Genomic DNA, 18728 nt, shown 5'->3' on the forward strand with positions numbered 1-18728 from the left:
ATCAGGTCTACGTTTTGCTTATCATATCTTCCTTTTCACTCCTCTTTCATGGGTACTTTTTCAGAAGGTGTAGTGGACATCATCTGTCTCTTGATCATCAATTACTTGTTCCAAGGAAGCTTAGTCTATCCCAAGGGTTGGATTTCTGAAGCTTTCCTGTGTTTTTAATGGAGGCCTTCCTTGGAAAAAGCAGGTGGAATAGCCATAAAGCACAATCCTTGCCTCATTCCCTACCCCACTCCACCCAAAAGCAAAGCAATTAGGAATCAGGTGAGCAAATTTTATAAGAGGCCTGGTAAAATCCCAGGAAATATGGGAAGTCAGAGGAGCCTCTGTACATAGCTGTGCTACTATGCTACTACTACTACTACAATAGTTTGCCTATGATACAAGCGAAACATAGGCCCTTTGATTCAACCAGAAACTGTTAGGAGGTCCCAAAAAGTAAAGTGCAATGCTAACAAATAATATATGCTTGGCAGGGTAGCAATGGGGCAGATGGAAGGTGAGCACACGTGTGCTTCAGTCATGAACCACACTATTTTGACATCACTGCTGATGACTGCAGGAAAGAAGGAAGAAACCTTGTGCACGTTGCATGGAAACATGGCACATAATTCAACATCTTTCTGTTCCCCGATGATTGCAGAACGTAGAGGGTAAGATCGATCTGGAAGAAATGCAAGAGGATGTGCCTGAGTTTTGGAAGGAGAAAGAGGAAGAGGATGCAGATGTGCTATTGCAAGACAAAGATTTTGATCATGCCCAGCAGGTTCCACCAAACAATTATGGTGATAAGTTCCTGCCCCATAATGCAAAATCAGTCTTGATCTGGGAAGGGGATGCAAAACATTCCAAGTATGCCAAACATACTTACTATGCTACACCATTGTCCTTATAAATGGGCAGATATTAAGGAACCAGAAGTGGAACATGAACTAGAAAGAGAAGTGGAGAGCAGAGAACAAAGTAAGAAAGAGCATGCCCTTGACCAAGATTTAGAGACCAAGTGGATACACAACCAGGTCTGAGCCTGCTTCCCAAGTCTGTATTCAGATGTTTTTATGGAAGTCTGTTTGCATTCCCTCTTAATTTGTTGTAAATATCCTTTCAAGACCCACAGGAGAGTTGTCTATTAGTATTTCTTTAGTTGAACTGAGTAACAAGTCGGAGCAACACCTGTATAATCCCTATGAGATCTTTGGGATTGGGCATTGTGTCCAAGTGATGCACAACACCATATTTTGCTGCAGGAGAGGTTTGGAGTTTTACATACCAGTAAGTAGCTATACAAACTGTAAAATCTCTGCAGAGTGGGATACAGTCTGCAAGGGACATGAAGGAAGACCTTAATTGAGGTGCTTGTATCCATAGAGTTAAGCACATAAACAATACACATATATTTCTATGTTAATGAACATATATGTACAAATGTTTACACATAGGAGGAGCGTGCATGTCAAAGTAATAATGGGACAACCTATACGGCAGGCTTCAGGATGGAAGCAAGATTTATTTATTTATTAATGCTCAACACTACTTATTCATTCATTGCTGAATAAGTAGAGATGTTCAAACACTTCTGCAAATAAATATGCAAATAAATACTGAATTTTTATGTTTGTGCTCTATTACAAATTGTCCATCATTAAATGGGAGCACTCAAGATTACTGACATGCAGTGTTACCCACCTTCTGTGAGAGCAAATGGCATCACATGACACATTTTACCTCTCTCAGTTATTAGCTTACCAGCCCTAATGGTTTCCTGTAACCGTGAGCCATGTTCCTTTCTCATGGAAGAAAAATCCAGTGCTTCTTATACAGGTTTGGGCAGTCCCTCATTTCTCTACTGCACTAATGATTTAAAATGTTTATTTCTTCTTTCGTTTGCAATGTAAATTGGAGATTTGAGCTCCTCCTTTAATTTTGAGATCCAGGAAAGGCAGCAAGCCAGCCACAAAGACATATTGTCCCATGCTCACATTTGTTTCCCTCACGTAGATAAGGAGCCCTCTGCTTCTTAAAAAATGCCCAGATTTTGCAAATCTTCAGTTAGGTCTCCCCTTTCCTACTGTGACCCATAGTTCTTTTATCCTGTGAAGATAAGAAAAGGACTGCCTCTTCAGCAGGAGCCTCCCCTCTTGTATCATTAACAGAGAATATTTTCAGGGATTGCCGAACAGGAAATCAGCAATTGCCTCCTGAAGCTTCTTGCCTTCCACTAAATTTCTGCAATGCCACTTTGCTGATCCTGCAGGATAAAACCATCCTCCTATAGAAGACTGCAGCTCAGTGCAGTGCGCTGTGCCTCCCAAATGTTGTGCCGAACTGCCCAAGCATTTATCACAGCAACTGCATATTTTTCTGGGCAACTGGCAGATGTGCTCTCAGCATCGCCAGCATGCTTTTAGTCTCCCTAATGGATGTGCCACAGTGTTATGACAATGATTGACGACACAATTACAGTTTTGCTTTCACCTGCCAAGAGGGCCATAAGAAAGGCTTCAGGTGGGGTAACAATCTCTTTGAGATGAGAGATGTACATGTGATTGAAAATCTATTGCTTGCAATGGGGGGGGGGGAGTTCTCCTGAAGAGTTTATTTCCCCCCTGATGAGTCTTTCCAGAAGAATTGGAAGCCCTGCTAACCGGTTTCTTTGGACATCACATCCACCCGTTTTGTTCTCCTTTAGCCATGTTGCAGTGCAGTTTCAAGGTGATTTGTCACTGCTTTTCTCCGACTTCCTAATATTTTGTTGTTGTAAGTCTCCTTTTTAAAATGTTGACAGTTCAGTTCTTGGTATTTCCCACCAGGTGGCACCGTCTCATACATTTACTGTATTTTAATTGTTCAGTAAATACATCAGTATATTTACTGAGCACACTCCCCTTCCAGACAGATGGGACTACAATTATTTCCAAGCAGGATTGGAATTGGGCATGTTGGCCGAGAACTATGAAGAGACCGATGAAGACACCTGGATCTCATTTAAACAAGAAAGGCCAGCAGATACAATTTTGGGATGATTTTAAAGTCTTAAATAATACCAAAGGCAAACTTTGCTTCTAACCTAGAATTGAAAGGATGTTGCCGTAGGCCTAGGGCCTTTTGTCACTTGCACTAATGACAGCATGAACATGTCTCAGCAACCTCTTTTTCTTCTATGTCCTCATGACATGCCTTCATCTCATCCTCAGTTTATGCCTCAGGCAATCTAAACTTGTCTGTAACTAATCTGGTATTGAAGTTTTGCAGGCAGAGCATCTTGACATGCTTCACCTATCAATCATCCCTTTGCTTGTTCAGGGTGGGGTGGGCTTACTAGTCCTATTTCCAGTTTTGGGGCACTATCATCCATGGCTATTCTGCTTTGGAAAGCAAAACAGTCAATTTCTTTCAAACTGACTGCCCCCCTACAAATTGGTCTTAATCTTCAGCTCGGACACTGGAATCAGCCTGTTGAGCAGCTGATCAGAAGTGCTGGTCTGCATTTTTGTGTACATTATGAAACAAGAGATAGAGAACGTCCTTCTTTCCACAACTCCCCTTGTGCCTATCAGCTATTGTGTGGCTGACTTTTGAAGATGATTTAGAGCTCTTCTGGAATGCTACAATGGATTGTAAAGCTGGCTTTCCCACTACATGGCCACAAGACTTGGGGGGGGGGGGGCAGGGAAGGCAGGAATGGCGTGTTCATTCATTTTTGTTAGCCACAAAGTATTGCAAAGAAAATACAGCCTGGAGCCTGAAAGGAAAAGAGGTGGAAGATGCATAAAATGAAATTTTCTATATTGATCCTTTTTTAAATGTGAAAAGGGGTTCGCAGGACAATTAATTATCTATATAAATTATGCTGAAAAAACAAAAAGGATGGAGAATTTGTATTGGACATAATTATTTCCAGGCCAATGCTACACTTTGCTTTTGAATGGCATGCCAGATGTAAGGACTTAAACTGAACTTTTGTTTTCGTTAACATGTGATTAAAATTAAATATGGTTAATATGTTTCCCCTGCCGTCATATATTAATAACTCCTCCCAATAATATGGCAATTTCAGAAAGCTGCACCCAAACCTTCCAGGAATAGTGCATCCAGCCTAGAACTTCTGGTTTAGTGCTACGGTATGTGAAATTCAGCCCCTGTTCAGCAGTAAAATTGTAATTTGTACACTCCTTTCCAACCTGTACTGTACTTATTATTCTGGTTTCAGAATATAGGATTGAGAAGGAACCATTTTTTGTGTGAAATTCCCATTTTAAAAAAGGGAGAATAGTGTAAACCACTGCATTCCTGAAACTCATTCCATTCTCTCTTAGGATCCACCTCTAGTTTTGTTTGCATCAAGAGAACTCTGTCAACCAATTGTTTACGAGTGCTCCTATTACCTCCTATGGATACTATGCAAACAGGATACTCTTGTCCTGTTTAGTTCATACCCTGGGTAATAAATACTAAATCCAGCAATCTTAGCATGCATCCTTTGTGATAAGGGCTTTACCCCGCCATCTATCTTCATAACTGGACTTACATTTAAAAAACTAGAAGATCATGCTAGGCCAGTGATGGCAAACCTTTTAGAGACCGTGTGCCCAAAAACTGACCCTGCCCCCATTCCATCCCCTGCCCCACCCTTGCCCCGCCCCCATCCCCCACCCCACCTACCCGCAGGGCCACTCACCGCCTCCAGGGCCCGCTGCAGATCGCCCAGGCAGCCCAGCAGCACTATGGCAGTCACGCCCTCTGCCCGCGCCCTGCAGCATCAACTGTGCACAATGGGGTGTGAAGGCAGAGTCTTGTCTACACTGCCTGGCTGCCATGTCCTTGGCTGCGCTGCTCCGCATGGGCCATGCTCAGGGGCGACTCTCCTTCAGGGGGGCTGCTGGAGAGGAGGGGGTCATGGGGGGAGGCAAGGCTGGGGCAATGGCACGTGTGCCCACAGAGAGGGCTCCGAGTGCCGTCTCTGGCACCCGTGCCATAGGTTCGCCACCACTCTGCTAGGCTTTGCCTACAGAACATCTGCTTTTACAGCATCTAACCACTCAGCTCCATTATTTATGAACATCCTGGATTCAGTTTTGTCTTTTGACTGCTGACAACTATATGACCACAGTTTTGTCACAACTTTTAACCCCATCAGGAACCTACTGCATACAGTTGTAATGGGTTATGATTGTAATGCCATTGGTATTTGTTATTAATGTACATTATTTTTCTCTTCATACCCAGAGATGTGATGGTGTCCAAAAAAATGGAGATGAGCAACTCCCCTCCCCCATAACTTGAAGTGATATCCCAATAAAAGAACTGAAATTAGCAAAGGGTTTGTGTGTGTGTATATCAGAGAAATATGGATGGATTTTGTGTTCTTTTGAAGGAGCAGATTCTTATTTTGGTGTTTTGGTTTACCACCCAGATCAGTTTCAGTTGAAGAATCGGGATGCCTCCTGCAGGAATACTGGGTTCTAGCCATTTCTGGCCATGTTTTTTTCTATCTTGATTGCAAACTCTGGGATCTGTTGTCCTGCTTATTTGGAAGGGCACCCGTAGGTAGATTAATAATGCAAAATGGATGGAGTTTAAAATATTTTTCTTTTTTTGTGGGAGTGAGTGGAGAAAGTTGGAAGGGAGAGATCTTGTTTTATAAATAAATAAATAAATGATGTACATTTATTTGTGTTTTCCACCTCAAAATGGCCCCTGGCACAATTGCAGACAAATCCCTTGGCTTTACAGATGCCAAGAAAGAGATATAGGGACCTATAAGCAGATCTAAATCTTCAGGATGCCCACTCTTGGCTTATTATATCTGTTGAAATGGCTTTCCCATGAAATGCTTATCGAAGGACTACAAAATTCTTTGCAACTTTATTCTTTATTCAAGGGCTCAATATCTTAAATAGTTATAGCTTTCCCCATACCCCACAGCCTACCTGCAGATGCCCCAAGGATGAAAGGGTCTAGAAAAAGACAATTTTTGAACCCTGAATTTGTTTCTTCATAAGTTTCCATAGTCAGTTATCAATGCTTGCTACCTATATCACACAGAGTTCTTGGCCTACTTCCATTTTGTTCTTCCAAAATCACCTTCATAACAAGATGTTCACTGCTATTTTTTTTTAAAAAAAGTTTATGTTGAAAAGTTTTACATAATATAAAATACATTAAAAATATAAATGTGAAAAAGAAAATGAAGAGAAAAAGAAAAAAGGATATAGAAAAAAGAAAAAATAGATAAAGAAGTGATTTTTGATCTTCCTCTCAACAGTTGTATACAGTGTACAATTTTAATCAAATTTCTCTCATTAAGAACTGTAGTCTCTATAGATCACAATCCCCTTCTTTCAATAACCCATTCTTTGTAATCAAAAACATAAATCACAAACTCATTTTTTAATACAAAAAGTGCAAAAGGGTTTCCCAGTCATGGATGAGTATTAGTGATGATCTTTCTCTAATCAAAGAAGTCAATTTGGCCTCTCTGTAAGTTCTGTCAATTTCAACCATTCCTTCATGGTGGGAAATGCCAAATCTTTTCTATTTTTGTTCCCATTATCTCACCTCAATAATCATATATTGAAATAATATTTCATGAATATTTTCCAGGTGTGTATTCATCAGTCCTAAAAGGAAAAGTTCTGACTTCAATTAGTCATCTTTTAAATGTGTCAAAATATGTATTTGAATCCATTTTTAAAAGCTTTTTTATATGTCCACCAAGCACGATAAAAGGCCCCTTCATTTTGTTCCCATTTCCAACATATATTTTGAATACGTCTAGTTAATTTCTCTGATGTCATGTTCCAGGTCTGCTGCTATCTAATGAGGAAGCAATATTTTATTATCAGATCTCTGCCATTCTGAAGATGGCAAAACTTTCAGAAATTCTCAAAGTTTTATGAGTAAGAGTATTACAGATAAATTCCCATTCTTTTGCATGAGAAACTAAAACCGTGGAGGGATTATAAAGACATAAAATAATAATCACGACAATAAAAGATGGATAAGATAATATAATTTCTTTTTTATGATAAGGGAGAGTTTTAACTAATTGAATCAGCTTTTTTTCACTGCTGTTAATTTTTAACAATGATGTGAAACACTTTTCAAGCTCTGATTAAGCATAATTAGTGAAATTCAGAAATACTTACCTATAATAACTACAAGAAAAATAATCTTGAATTTAAGGTAAATTTCCCCCAAAACTTTAGGCAGGAAAAAAACCCACTTACAGAAATATTGTACGCCACCCAGGTTCCCCACCATCCCATATTGCCGTATGGAGTTGCCTATTCCTGATGAAACCAGTCTAGAGATTCCGTCCTCAGTCTAGATCAAATGTCTGCATGAACTTCACTTGTATATGTACAGTATATGTGCATGCATTTATATGCATAGGCCAGAGGCCACAATGCAGGAAAACCAGGTAAAAACAGTAAAATTACTTAATGATAATTGATTGAAATTAAATCTGTCAGATAAGGTATCCCGTTCGTAACATAAATCAATCCCCCCTTGGCATGTATGCATACAAGCAAACTATTCTGTTGCACAGAGACTTCTTTTGAACGCATATGCATACCTACAAGTAGCAAATGCACACACTACAGAATCTGTTTAGCCCAGGTTATTCCATGTAAATTGACATGAATACTGAGAAGAGATACCTGGGGTACTGTGCTGTCTTTTCTTACAAGAGAGAAATAGGTTCATCCATGCCTAAATGGAAGGAAAGTCTGCAGATGCTCACCCTTACATGTGAAGAAGGAAGTCAGGATTAGGATCTTCCTCTCAGTCCCCCTCAGAGAAGGGATAACAGTGACTTTTCTCTGTCCCCAAAGTCCCTTGCTTTCATTATTTGCAACTCCTAACCATTCAATTCCCTTTCAACCATCCTGTTTTCAGGCTATTCTTTTGGAGTAAAATTAACCTTATAAATACTGTCTGCATTTGTGATGTATTTATAGGAGGTCATGAAAGTATTTTTCTTCACAGATACTTGTTAGTCATTTTGACCCTAGCACTTTTTATCTTTCACATTGGGGGGTGGGTGGGTGAAGAATATCCAGCAAGTCCCTCATGAAAGATAAAGAGATCTTCTTAAAGAAGAAAATGTGAAAAGCCACTAGTTAGGTTATTTTTGTTTATGGATCATAGTCAATGGGTCTTGCATGAATCCTGTCACTATTTACATTTGCTACATGTGCCCCATTCTTGCTGCAATAATAGGTTTGCAGATATTGCTCCTATTATGATTAGGGATGTGCAGAAGTGAGAGAATGTTGTTTCTAGGATAATATATATATATAAAGGTTGATATAGATAGATAGTTAGATATAGATAGATAGATAAATAGAAATAGATAGATGTTTCTATATTAAATTACTCTTTAGACTAGGTTCTTTAGCCAAATTGATAAGTTAATGATTACTTTTTAAATAGCATGTTCAGATTCCAAGGTTTGCTCTCTTCAGTCTGCACATCCCATATTAACAGGGAAGCTTGGGGTGGGGTGGGGTGTAATTCTTCAGATTTTCAGTTGTACTCCTGGACCTACATGTTCTGTTTCGTATTTTTTAATGAATGAAAATGAGATAGAATGATTAGCACTATTGTTATAACGAGGCAGTCATTATTTGTAATACTAAACTTGTGGGAAGTACTTGGTTATAATGGAAGCAGAAGTTTTATTGTATCCCTATAATAAAAATAGCTAGGCATCTTTGGAAATTATTGGGAAAGAAATTAACATTTAATTTTTAAAAAGGAGACAACAAAGATGGAAGATCCATTAACTTAGCATGTGCTGTACTTGCAAATCAAAGGGTTATCACTGAGCAGTGAGTCAGAACAGACACAATAGAGGAAACATGGGGAATGGGGGCAATAAATTTCTTGCCCATATAGTTTTCTGTTGATCAGAGGATGAGTGGATAGTGGGTACTTGCATATTAATTTTTATTCATTGAAATCTGTAACAGCAGGCATGTCAAACACACAGCCCGGCTCCGCAAAGGCAAAAAACATCCCGATACATCCCAATATGGCCTGCGATGTGATCAGGTTTGACACCCCTGTGTAATAGCATACAACTAGTGCATGGATTTCAATACTGCATTGCTCAGCAAGCCATTTTCTCTACCCAGTTGAATTACCCCAAGGGATTTTATTCGATGCAAAATGCAGGTATCCTCAGGCAAACCAAATGGTGAATGATGCTTCCTGATCCCAAAGACTGGACAATGTTTGAAAATAATTTGTCTTCCCCTCCCAGGACCTATAGCAGTTAATAATAACTGAGGAATTCATGCATTGAATGGTAATATTGAGATACCCATGTTTGCCATAACCATATCTGGAAGGAGATTATATGCATTTATGATTATTTCCCATTTAAACAAAAAAATATATGTTCGGACAAGTTGCAAACTATGTAAAAATGGATGATCAGGTCAGAGCACTTTCCCCACAAACAAAGACTACATGTTCCAGAACATTTTTAGTCTGGATAAAATAGATTTTCCCCTAAATTAAAAAAGATTGCTTAGTCTTAGAAGGTTTCTGAAAGTTACAGAACAAATGGTTAAGAAAAAGAAGGGATGAGCAGTTTCTGGACTTTGTGCTTGAGGTGGAAAAAATGATACTTAGATTTTTTGGTTAGACTGATTTATTGATATAGAAATGTAGTTCATACTACTACAGAAATGTAAAAAGTTGAGGTTCAATGTTAATGCCTTATTTCACTGCAACAGAGGGAATCAGAAGTCAACACATTTTTTTTTCTTGCCTGCCCCTTCACACTTCACTTTTTCCCTTTCCCCTACCTTTGTTCCTTATTTGCTTTTGTATTTTCGTATTTTATGTTATAAGTGAATAAAATTAAAATTACAGTTGGACAAGAAAAAGAAGGAATGAGGATTAACATGCACTGTAAAATTTCTCTCATAATTGGCCAAAGTATAATTTCTGTTTTTTTAAACAAGTATAATAGTGAATAAAAAAATTATCACTTAGGATATATTTCAGGGAGAACGTTCCAGTATTTCTGAGTACAGACCTATCAGAATGAACCCTTTTACAAGGTCAATAACACCAGGGTGAGTGATTCTTGCTAAATTGCACTCCTGTCATTAAAAGAGTTAACGTTCCTTTTACAACTCTGTGAGGACAGCTGTGGGGTGCTCAGGTGGGTAATCTGAACTAAGAAAGCGGTATATAAACCTGAGCTTTCCATTCTTGGACCAAGTCGGAATCCTCCTCATCAAGACTTCCTCTGCCAAGTTTTTCACTGCCATCCCACAGAAGATGAGTTTCACTGGAAAATATGAAATGGAAAATGAAGAAAACTATGACATCTTTATGAAGCGCCTAGGTGCGTATGTATATTTTTTTCTTTTTCATAAATTAGATGTTTCTTTGGCTAGATACAGGGAGTTCTTCCTCTGCGCATTTCAAGAGAAAAGCATTATCTTCACATTAACTTTATCTAGGATCTTCTAGTAAAATAACGTGCAAACTTTTAGAATTTTAATGGTATGGTTTTTTGAGGGTAGTGGTGGATGAGGACAAAATATATATCAGTACTGTAGAATCCCACAGTATCTGTAGAATTTTTTCCTGACAGCTTTTTTTGTAATACAATTTTTTGTAATTCAAAAACTTGCACCATCTTCTTTCTCAGATAAATTAGACTAAGTTATGAGCAAGCTTTCATCAGCAGACAGGAAAGACTGCAGATATGTATTGTGGCTACTGATTGGACAGTTCCTTTTTTTATACATTTATAATCATGAAATATAACAAGTTGGCTCTACCAAAAGCAATACTTTTAGGGACAAACTTCCCATATAGGAAATGTGACATTTCATTACTATCTATAAATATGAATTCAAGATAAATGTAAATTCAGAATAAAAAAAAACCCTGACTTTCTAGGGAAAAAAAAAGCAATTAAACAAAAGCACTTTTATGGAACCTGATAAACAATTAACAGGTACAGTGTCGATTAACAACTGATTCTTATTTCCTTTCTCTTAGGTCTTCCTCATGATACAATTGAGAAAGGAAGAAATTTCAAGATCGTTACTGAAATAGTACAGAATAATGATGAATTCACTTGGTCCCAGATTTATCCAGGAGGGCATACCTTGACTAATAAGTTTGTTATTGGCATGGAATCGGAAATGGAGACAGTAGGAGACAAAAAATTCAAGGTAAGCAAATGGTTGGCACCATGACCTTTATTTTGCAGGTTTGGACAACCCTGTTCTCTGATGTTCCTGGTCCTGATCTTAAGTGTTTATGAACTTTGAAACATGAGCAACCATTGTTAGGGTTCCAAATTTGGTATCATGTACATCTGAATTTTCTTTTTTACCTCTCTACCCATTCTAATTACTTCAGACTCTACTGAAGACTATTTGTCTTGGCCATGATAAAAATGCTATCCGTACATCCTTCAGACAGCAGAAAAATATATCAGCACAACATTGGCAGCTCTCACTGCCAATCCATATTTTATCATAGGTACCGTGCCAGGAAATGGGGCAGCCTATACAGGTATATGGTACTCTATGAATAGGAATTAGTGAATTTGGTTGTCCAAAGCCAAGTGACCCTGGAAAACCAGTACCCATGCATTGAAGGGATAGCTTCAGTATATAGATTAGCTCTTGAGGGTAGGCTTGGATAAATATAACAAACATAATAAATATGTCATTAATTTAAAAATCCAGCCCTTCTTAACTCTCCTTAGTTTCAGCAAATGAGAGTAACAAACAAGGTTGACTCCCTCCCTAAAATCAATGGAAAAACTTCTTGAGGGTCAGACCATGCTTTAAATTTTATTTAGTATACGCAGCTAATATAACCCCCCTTCCTTTTAAGCTAGCAGAAGCAACCTTCTACTACTCATCTCTGCTAACGTATTAAATGGTGTGTTAGGATTGTATTTTTGTTTTTGTACATGAACATGGTTGCTAAAATAAGATCCAGCAACTGCCTGAACAAGCGCTAAGTGCTTACTAGGTTATTTCTAGCTATTGTTTAGAGTTGTTATCAGGTATATTTTGTGATCAAAGCTATTTTCAGTCCAGGGGAAGATTCATCCTGCCCAAGAAGTCTTCCATCTAAATGCTATTGAATGAACTTCAGTCAACATGACAACTAACACATGTCAATCTGTTTCAGGCAATAGTTAGAAAGGAAAATGGCAAAGTGATTGCTGACTTCCCAAACTACCATTATACTGCAGAAGTCGCTGGGGATAAACTTATTGAGGTAAATCTTGGAAAATAACTCTTTGAGGTTGGAACGTGTGATGTCAAAAAGACTGGACAGAAATACATTAACATGAAAACTAACGTAATATTAATGTCACTGGAAGGAGCAATAATAGCACTGCTATTCAGCACTGCTGATTCCAAGATAAAAAAAACCCCTCCATTTTGCAGGGAAGTGAGCACCTCTCTTCAACTCCTGAAAGCAGCTGCATCTTTACCAGAGAATTCTGGTTGCCCTCTCCACATACCCCCTCCAGGAAAAGACTCTTTTGGATTAGAGTTAAGCCCTGGTACTTTGTTCTTAGTGCTGAAGGACTTTTTGAGTTTAAATCTGGAGTATTGCACAATTCTAGACAATTGGCTCAATATATTTGCAGTGAGGTTGTGGTCACTCAGCAGTTAAAGACATTGAGCTTGTCAGTTGGAAAGCTGACAGCCCCAGTTCAAGACCTGATGTCATACATCCGGGTGAGCTCTCGATATGTGCCCCAGCTCCTGCCCACCTAGCAGTTTGAAAGGATACAAATGTGAGTAGATAAATAGGTATCACTTTGGTAGGAAGGTAACAGCATTTTATGAGCCTCAGTGTATAGTCATGCTGGCCACATGACCCCAGAAATGTCTTCAGATAATGTTTCTCCTTTGCTTAGAAATGGAGATAAGCACCACCCCCTAGAATGGACACATCTGGACAAGGGAAACCATTACCTTTCTTTATAGTTGCAGTAAATGGATCAGTAAATCAAAGAACAAGGGGTGAGTGAGGAGGGCTAAAGTTCATGCTTTGTAGGCAGATTTTTTTTTAACTTAATAGCCTCCTTCCATATACCTAGTGTAGTCAAAGTAGTCTATCATTTGCTGAAAATAAAAATGTGAAAATGCAACATATAAATAAATAAAATGTAATTTTCTAAAAAAGATGTTTGCTATGTGCAGGGATAAAAACAGCTGATTTACCCAGAGTTTCTTAAGTTTTCTTAAAACCCTTTATCAAGTCTTGGCCTGGATTTCCACAAATCCCCCTTTTTATAACCAGAGCTTCTAGGAAATAAGGATACCCGTATGAATTAAGGTGCAGCGATGGAGTGTTTTGAAACTGACTGTTCTAAAACAACTTGAGGATGAATTTAATTTATCTGCTCCTCCATATAGAGCTAATGCAGAATTTCTAGATCATTAAGAGCTGCAGAAGAAGAAAGTCTTCAGCTGTACATGTCAGAATGAAAAGATGCTACTAGATATAGATTTATTCATTTATGAAAATGTACGTGGCCACCCTGCTCACTCTCAGTGACTCAGGATGGCTTGCATATATGCAGTAGATATACAGATATTCCTCAGTAGATTCAACAAAATGTTTTTTTAATTTATTTAATAAATTCATTAATTCTTTAAGGTTTCTACAGTTGCTGATATAACCTTCAAGAGAATCAGTAAGAAGCTGTCATAAGAAGTTTCTTGGAGAAGAAATAATCCAGTCCTTAGCCAAGTTATATAAAGTGATAAATCTTTTCTAAGTCTGCATTTGCTTTGCAAACAAATAAAACACATATTTTACTTCCTATGCGTAACTACTCTATTGGTTTTTCCCTTCCCTCTATATATCATATTAGTGGAATCTTGAATTATTATCAAACTATTCCTAATAAAGATGAACAAGGTTTCAGGCTTTGCTATGTGGAACTTCCCATAATACATATGATAAAGAGTGAATGAACATTTTTCGCCATCATATTGGGGCCAGCTTTCCACCTCACACTATGGCAAAATCAAGCAAATTACATTTTGACTTAGTGCATTCTGTGTTTCCAGCCACAATAGTTCATCAAACATATTTTGGAGTATAATGTGTGATGTGTGAAGGGTGGCTTTTATAAACCTTCTAATATAAACAGTTATAAACAAGCACAAACAATTATTTATAGCAATGTGAGCCTGGTCTCTCTCTATAAAGCTGAAGAACAATGACTTGTGTTCATTTAAAAAAGGGTTACTGTACATGCAGTGTTTCCATTAATCATATAACTTGAAATAAAGCCTTCAATATTACTAACTAGAGGACATTGACATAATCATAATAGCTACTATTACAAATCTTACCTTTTTAAAACTATTTCATTTGTCATATCTCAGTGCTAGCTTGCACTATTCCAATTACAAAATAGTGTCTCAGTTGTTTCATGTGTTCCAGCTAGCTTGAGGTCTCACAATGTTTGTTGACTGTGATAGAAGCCAGCTTTGCATGCCAGTACAGACAATACAAATAACAGTGAACATGGTGAAATATTTTCCCCTTCATAATGAATATAGTCATTGGTGACTATTTGAGAAATGAATATGGTGATGAGAAGCTATGGTCCTAGGAATCACCTAGTCTCTACAATTTCTTTTTTCATCTCACAATATTATAAACAGGTGATTTTTTTTATTTGTCTTTTGTATTCCCATTTTAGTAATCTCAATTTTCTTGACTTCCATGCATTCAGACTCTGCATAACAGGCAAAAGGTTTTCAAAATGTCATCATCTAAACGTTTATCGATTGAAACCTGTATCCTTCTAAGATATTAGCATCAATATTTTAGTCTATGTTCAAAATAACTTTTAAGATTAGAAAAAGTTATTGCTGGCTTAGCCATTTTAACTCTTTTCTCTGTTGTCCTTTAGTTTTCTCTGGTGTCCATTTGTAACCTTCATCAAACCTCAGTTCCTAATATGGGTTTAATTCTGTTTCAGTGGTTTCCCATGATTGTATTATTTAATTATATACTTGCTTTTCAAATCTTACAACAAAAAGAATCAATATGTCAAAACTCAATGGGTTTAAAACAAATCAAAATTCTTTTTTCCTTTTGCCAATTGTATATTGTTTTAAATTTTTAAGTGTTCAACATTTCATAAATCCAAAAAAGAAGGTAAAACATGTCAGATGCCACGTTAAGCTTGCAGTTTTGATGGCCTCTAATATCCATAAAATGCTTAAATTAAACATTTCCAAATGTGATTAAAAATGAGTTTGGCTGGCTTAGTATTATTATGAAAGGCTCTGCAGCTGTTGAGAGCTAAGCTGTCATATTCCTTGGCTCCTCATAGCTGTCATTCAGAGCACCTGTGGGTTATCTCCCCTCTTCCCTTCTCTGGAGAAATACAAAGGACCAGTCCACTCACTGATCCTTCATTCTTCACAGTGATTGTTGTCTCCACTTGTTCATGGAGACGTCTTCAGTCTGTCATGATTCACACTGGAAGCCAAATATGATTTGATTTCTTGAAATGCAAAATACATACTGCAGAGCACAAATGATTAGCATCCTCTTACTCAGAGGAATCAGCCAGTGTTTTTCTGCTGTCCTTTTGCATTTTCAGAAAACAAGCCAAGGCAAAATCAAGCACCGCCCTCTCTGTCACAGAAAAGCCATGTGTTGAAGCTCAGTCTTACACTGTGTCACTTAGCAACCAAGCCTGGGCATGTGTTCCAACTAGTAGCTCAAAATGTGCAAATCCTTTAAACTCCTGCTTTCCTATGTAGATGTTGCCACATTTCCATTTGAAATTAAGGCTTTTCACTGTCATTCCACAAGGTTGCATGGAAAGATTTGCTCTATTGCATCTTTACACAGCTACCGGTTTCTCTCCCCCCTCTCCCCCACCAAACCCCACTTATCCTCCCTTGGAGCAGACACTCCAACTCAGAGAAGAAGTAAGTACTTTGTCTATTTCTCAATGTCTAGAGTCTAGACAGTGCACCAAAAAGGAAGCTTCCCATCTAGCACATACACCCTCCCAATCAATTATAGCAAAAACAAACAAACAAAAAACCCCACCACCAAGCTGCAGAAGAACAGTATCAAGTCTAATTCCACACTCTGAATACAGGATAATTCACTTTGTTTTCAGCTTGGAATACACTTATGCTAATATCTTCTGTGGCTGCTTAGAGCAAATCAAATCTGAAGCTATATTTAATTTCCTTCTATATTTGTTTCTTGGCATTGACAAGCAGTTGAGATTAAAAATGTTATTTAAATACTTTCAGTGATGGGGGGGAGGATGGTCGATTCACGTAGTGAGCAGTCATAATTTTAATGCAAAGAAAATGTTTACCTTCCATTGTAGAAAAAAATCACCAACAGCATTCAAGAAATGTGAAAAAGAAATAAAATTTTGCCTGATTAAATGTTTAGAACATTAACTGTGGGCCTAAGTATATTTGTGTGGATTGTCAGAGAAAACTGAATTTCAGCACAAAAGGATCCGGCATGATCACAATTCAAGTGATACATTAAAGTATGTGTCTGATTCCTCTTGAGAGATTCCATTTTTCTATATTTGAATATATGAAAGCAGAATTTGTAAATATGGTATCAGATATTTTGATCTGTATGTTTCACATAGGTCAGAACACGTGAGGCATCTGTTTAATTCCCCCTGGTTAGGAAAATGCTAGCCAAAAAGCTAAACTTTTCATGACTAAAAAAATTGCTCAGCCCCTACTAGAGGTTGATGAAAATTCAGAGTGCTTTGTCAGATGTCCTTATTGTAACTCACACTTACCATAGGTAAATAGAATTAACATTAAAATAAAATAAATTCTGGCCCTATCAGCTTCCAAGTATTACTAAATTTTGTAAGTTAGAAGAATCCAGTTTGCTCACCAGTGCAGTATGGTTTATTTTGATGTGTAAATCCAGTCATTCTTTTTCTAGTAGAAACCTATATATATAACCCTGAACTTTTTTCAGATATGAAATATTATTTTTAGTTCAGAGTTTTATATTGAATTAGCTCCCTTGCCTGATTACCACATTGCCTTCAATCTAAACTCAGGATGTAAGTATGTAGAGACTTCAGCATTTATCTGGTCAGGACCCAAGTATTATTGAGGGGGGAGGGTGGAGTACAAATTGGTGATTTGCCTTCCTCCCTGCCCTGGTGTTAAATGTAATTATGCTACATCACAGCCAGGACAATTCATCTGTTTATCTGGTCTGTAACTCATTATGGGGTGTCACATTAATCTAGGGATTTAATTGGAAAAGTGGTAAGGCAAACAATCCAACTGCTTGAATCAGGGTCCCTTGTGTGCTTTCCTGCTGTTGATATTGTATTTTGAATATGCTATCCTCTAGCAGTAGAATGCTTTATGCTCTATGCTTTTTTCATGTATTGAGATTGTAATGTAACTTCTTCACATTTTCTCCATATCTTCATTTTTTTTTTTGCTTAACATAAAGCATTGCTTAAATTTCCCCTTAGGAAATAACTATTATGAAAAAAAGAAAGAACATAACCCTACGTTTCAAATAATCTCTTGGCAACTCTTTTTTCTAGGAAGCTCAGTGCTTGAGATGAAATTCAGGACATTTATTCCTGCCATCTTCTGGAATTACCTTTTCTAGCTCCTGTGTTTCTTCAAATCCCATGAACCAAATGCTATAGAACAATTCTTTGTTGGATAAAATGTTATCAGATGGTTGCCCTTTTGCCTTCTTACATTTCTGGCTGCCAAAGTTGAATTTACAACTAGACCTTGGGAAAAGGAAAGCTCTATGTAATTTGCTGTGCACCGCCTCTCAGTATTTGTCCCTCATCAGTCTCCAGATGTACAAGGAATTATCAGAGTTTTAGTTCTTGAAAAATAACATGCCAAATAAGGAAAAATAAAATTCCTCTCAAGTGATATGTCCTAGAATGAAGTACACAGACACTGTATAAAGATGGGTGTCTGGATTGGTCAGAAAGTCAATCCCGTGTTGCTACCCATTGGCTCCAGCAAATCTCACACTTGGAACCCCTTTAGATAGGACATAATTTTTCATAAAAATTTTCATAGCTGACGATTTAGCCATTGTTCCTTTTATCTCCTGAAAGTAGGGACACCATGTAAGCAAAGCTTCATGGCTCTACAGGGTTCTGAAAAGTGTATCCGTATCTCTCCCCATTCCCTGCTCATATTCATATTTTTTATATTAATGAGCTATTCAGTGATGTAACGTATAACTGATTGCAACAATACTCAGGCATTATGTACTCAGGCATTATGAACAGATAACTTCAGTAAGCTAATAAAAATAATTAGGGTTTAGTAATAATAGTTTTTGAGTAAAAATTCTGAGCTGTAAATATACATGAAAGGAGAGGAGGCTTTGCATTCTTTTTAAAAACTGCTCTGTTGGTGCTGAGATTCCTTTGTTCTCATCCGCTATAAGTGGAATGTAATTTCTTATTTGCATAATTGAGAACTCCTTTCAGGAAACTAAATTGGAAAGCAACTCAATTCTTTTCAATTACAAGTGACTTGTGAAGTCTTGAAGTCTGTTTGCAAAGTGGAGTTAATCAGGTGCTAAAACAGGTCAAGAAGTGGCCCTCCTAGGATACATGTTGCATGGTGTGTACCTTTGCAATGGCAATCTTGCGCATATTCAACAGCATCAAAAGAAACCCT

The 18728-nt window shown here is 37.6% G+C and overlaps 1 protein-coding gene across 1 annotated transcript in view; it reads left to right on the forward strand.

Annotated features, from left to right (window-relative positions):
* Positions 1-13734, forward strand: part of FABP6 (fatty acid binding protein 6) — a 33846-nt gene extending 20112 nt beyond the window's left edge. Inside the window, exons 2-5 of the mRNA XM_039343410.1 lie at positions 10250-10375; positions 11041-11216; positions 12193-12282; positions 13681-13734. Of these exons, the coding sequence (XP_039199344.1) occupies positions 10309-10375; positions 11041-11216; positions 12193-12282; positions 13681-13734 (387 nt within the window). The 5' untranslated portion in view covers positions 10250-10308. The remainder of the gene's footprint in view (positions 1-10249; positions 10376-11040; positions 11217-12192; positions 12283-13680) is intronic.
* The last annotated feature ends 4994 nt before the right edge of the window (positions 13735-18728 follow it).

Source organism: Crotalus tigris, unplaced genomic scaffold (assembly GCF_016545835.1).
Source record: "Crotalus tigris isolate CLP2741 ecotype Arizona unplaced genomic scaffold, ASM1654583v1 scf7180000017551.9496454, whole genome shotgun sequence".
Lineage (NCBI taxonomy): Eukaryota > Metazoa > Chordata > Lepidosauria > Squamata > Viperidae > Crotalus > Crotalus tigris.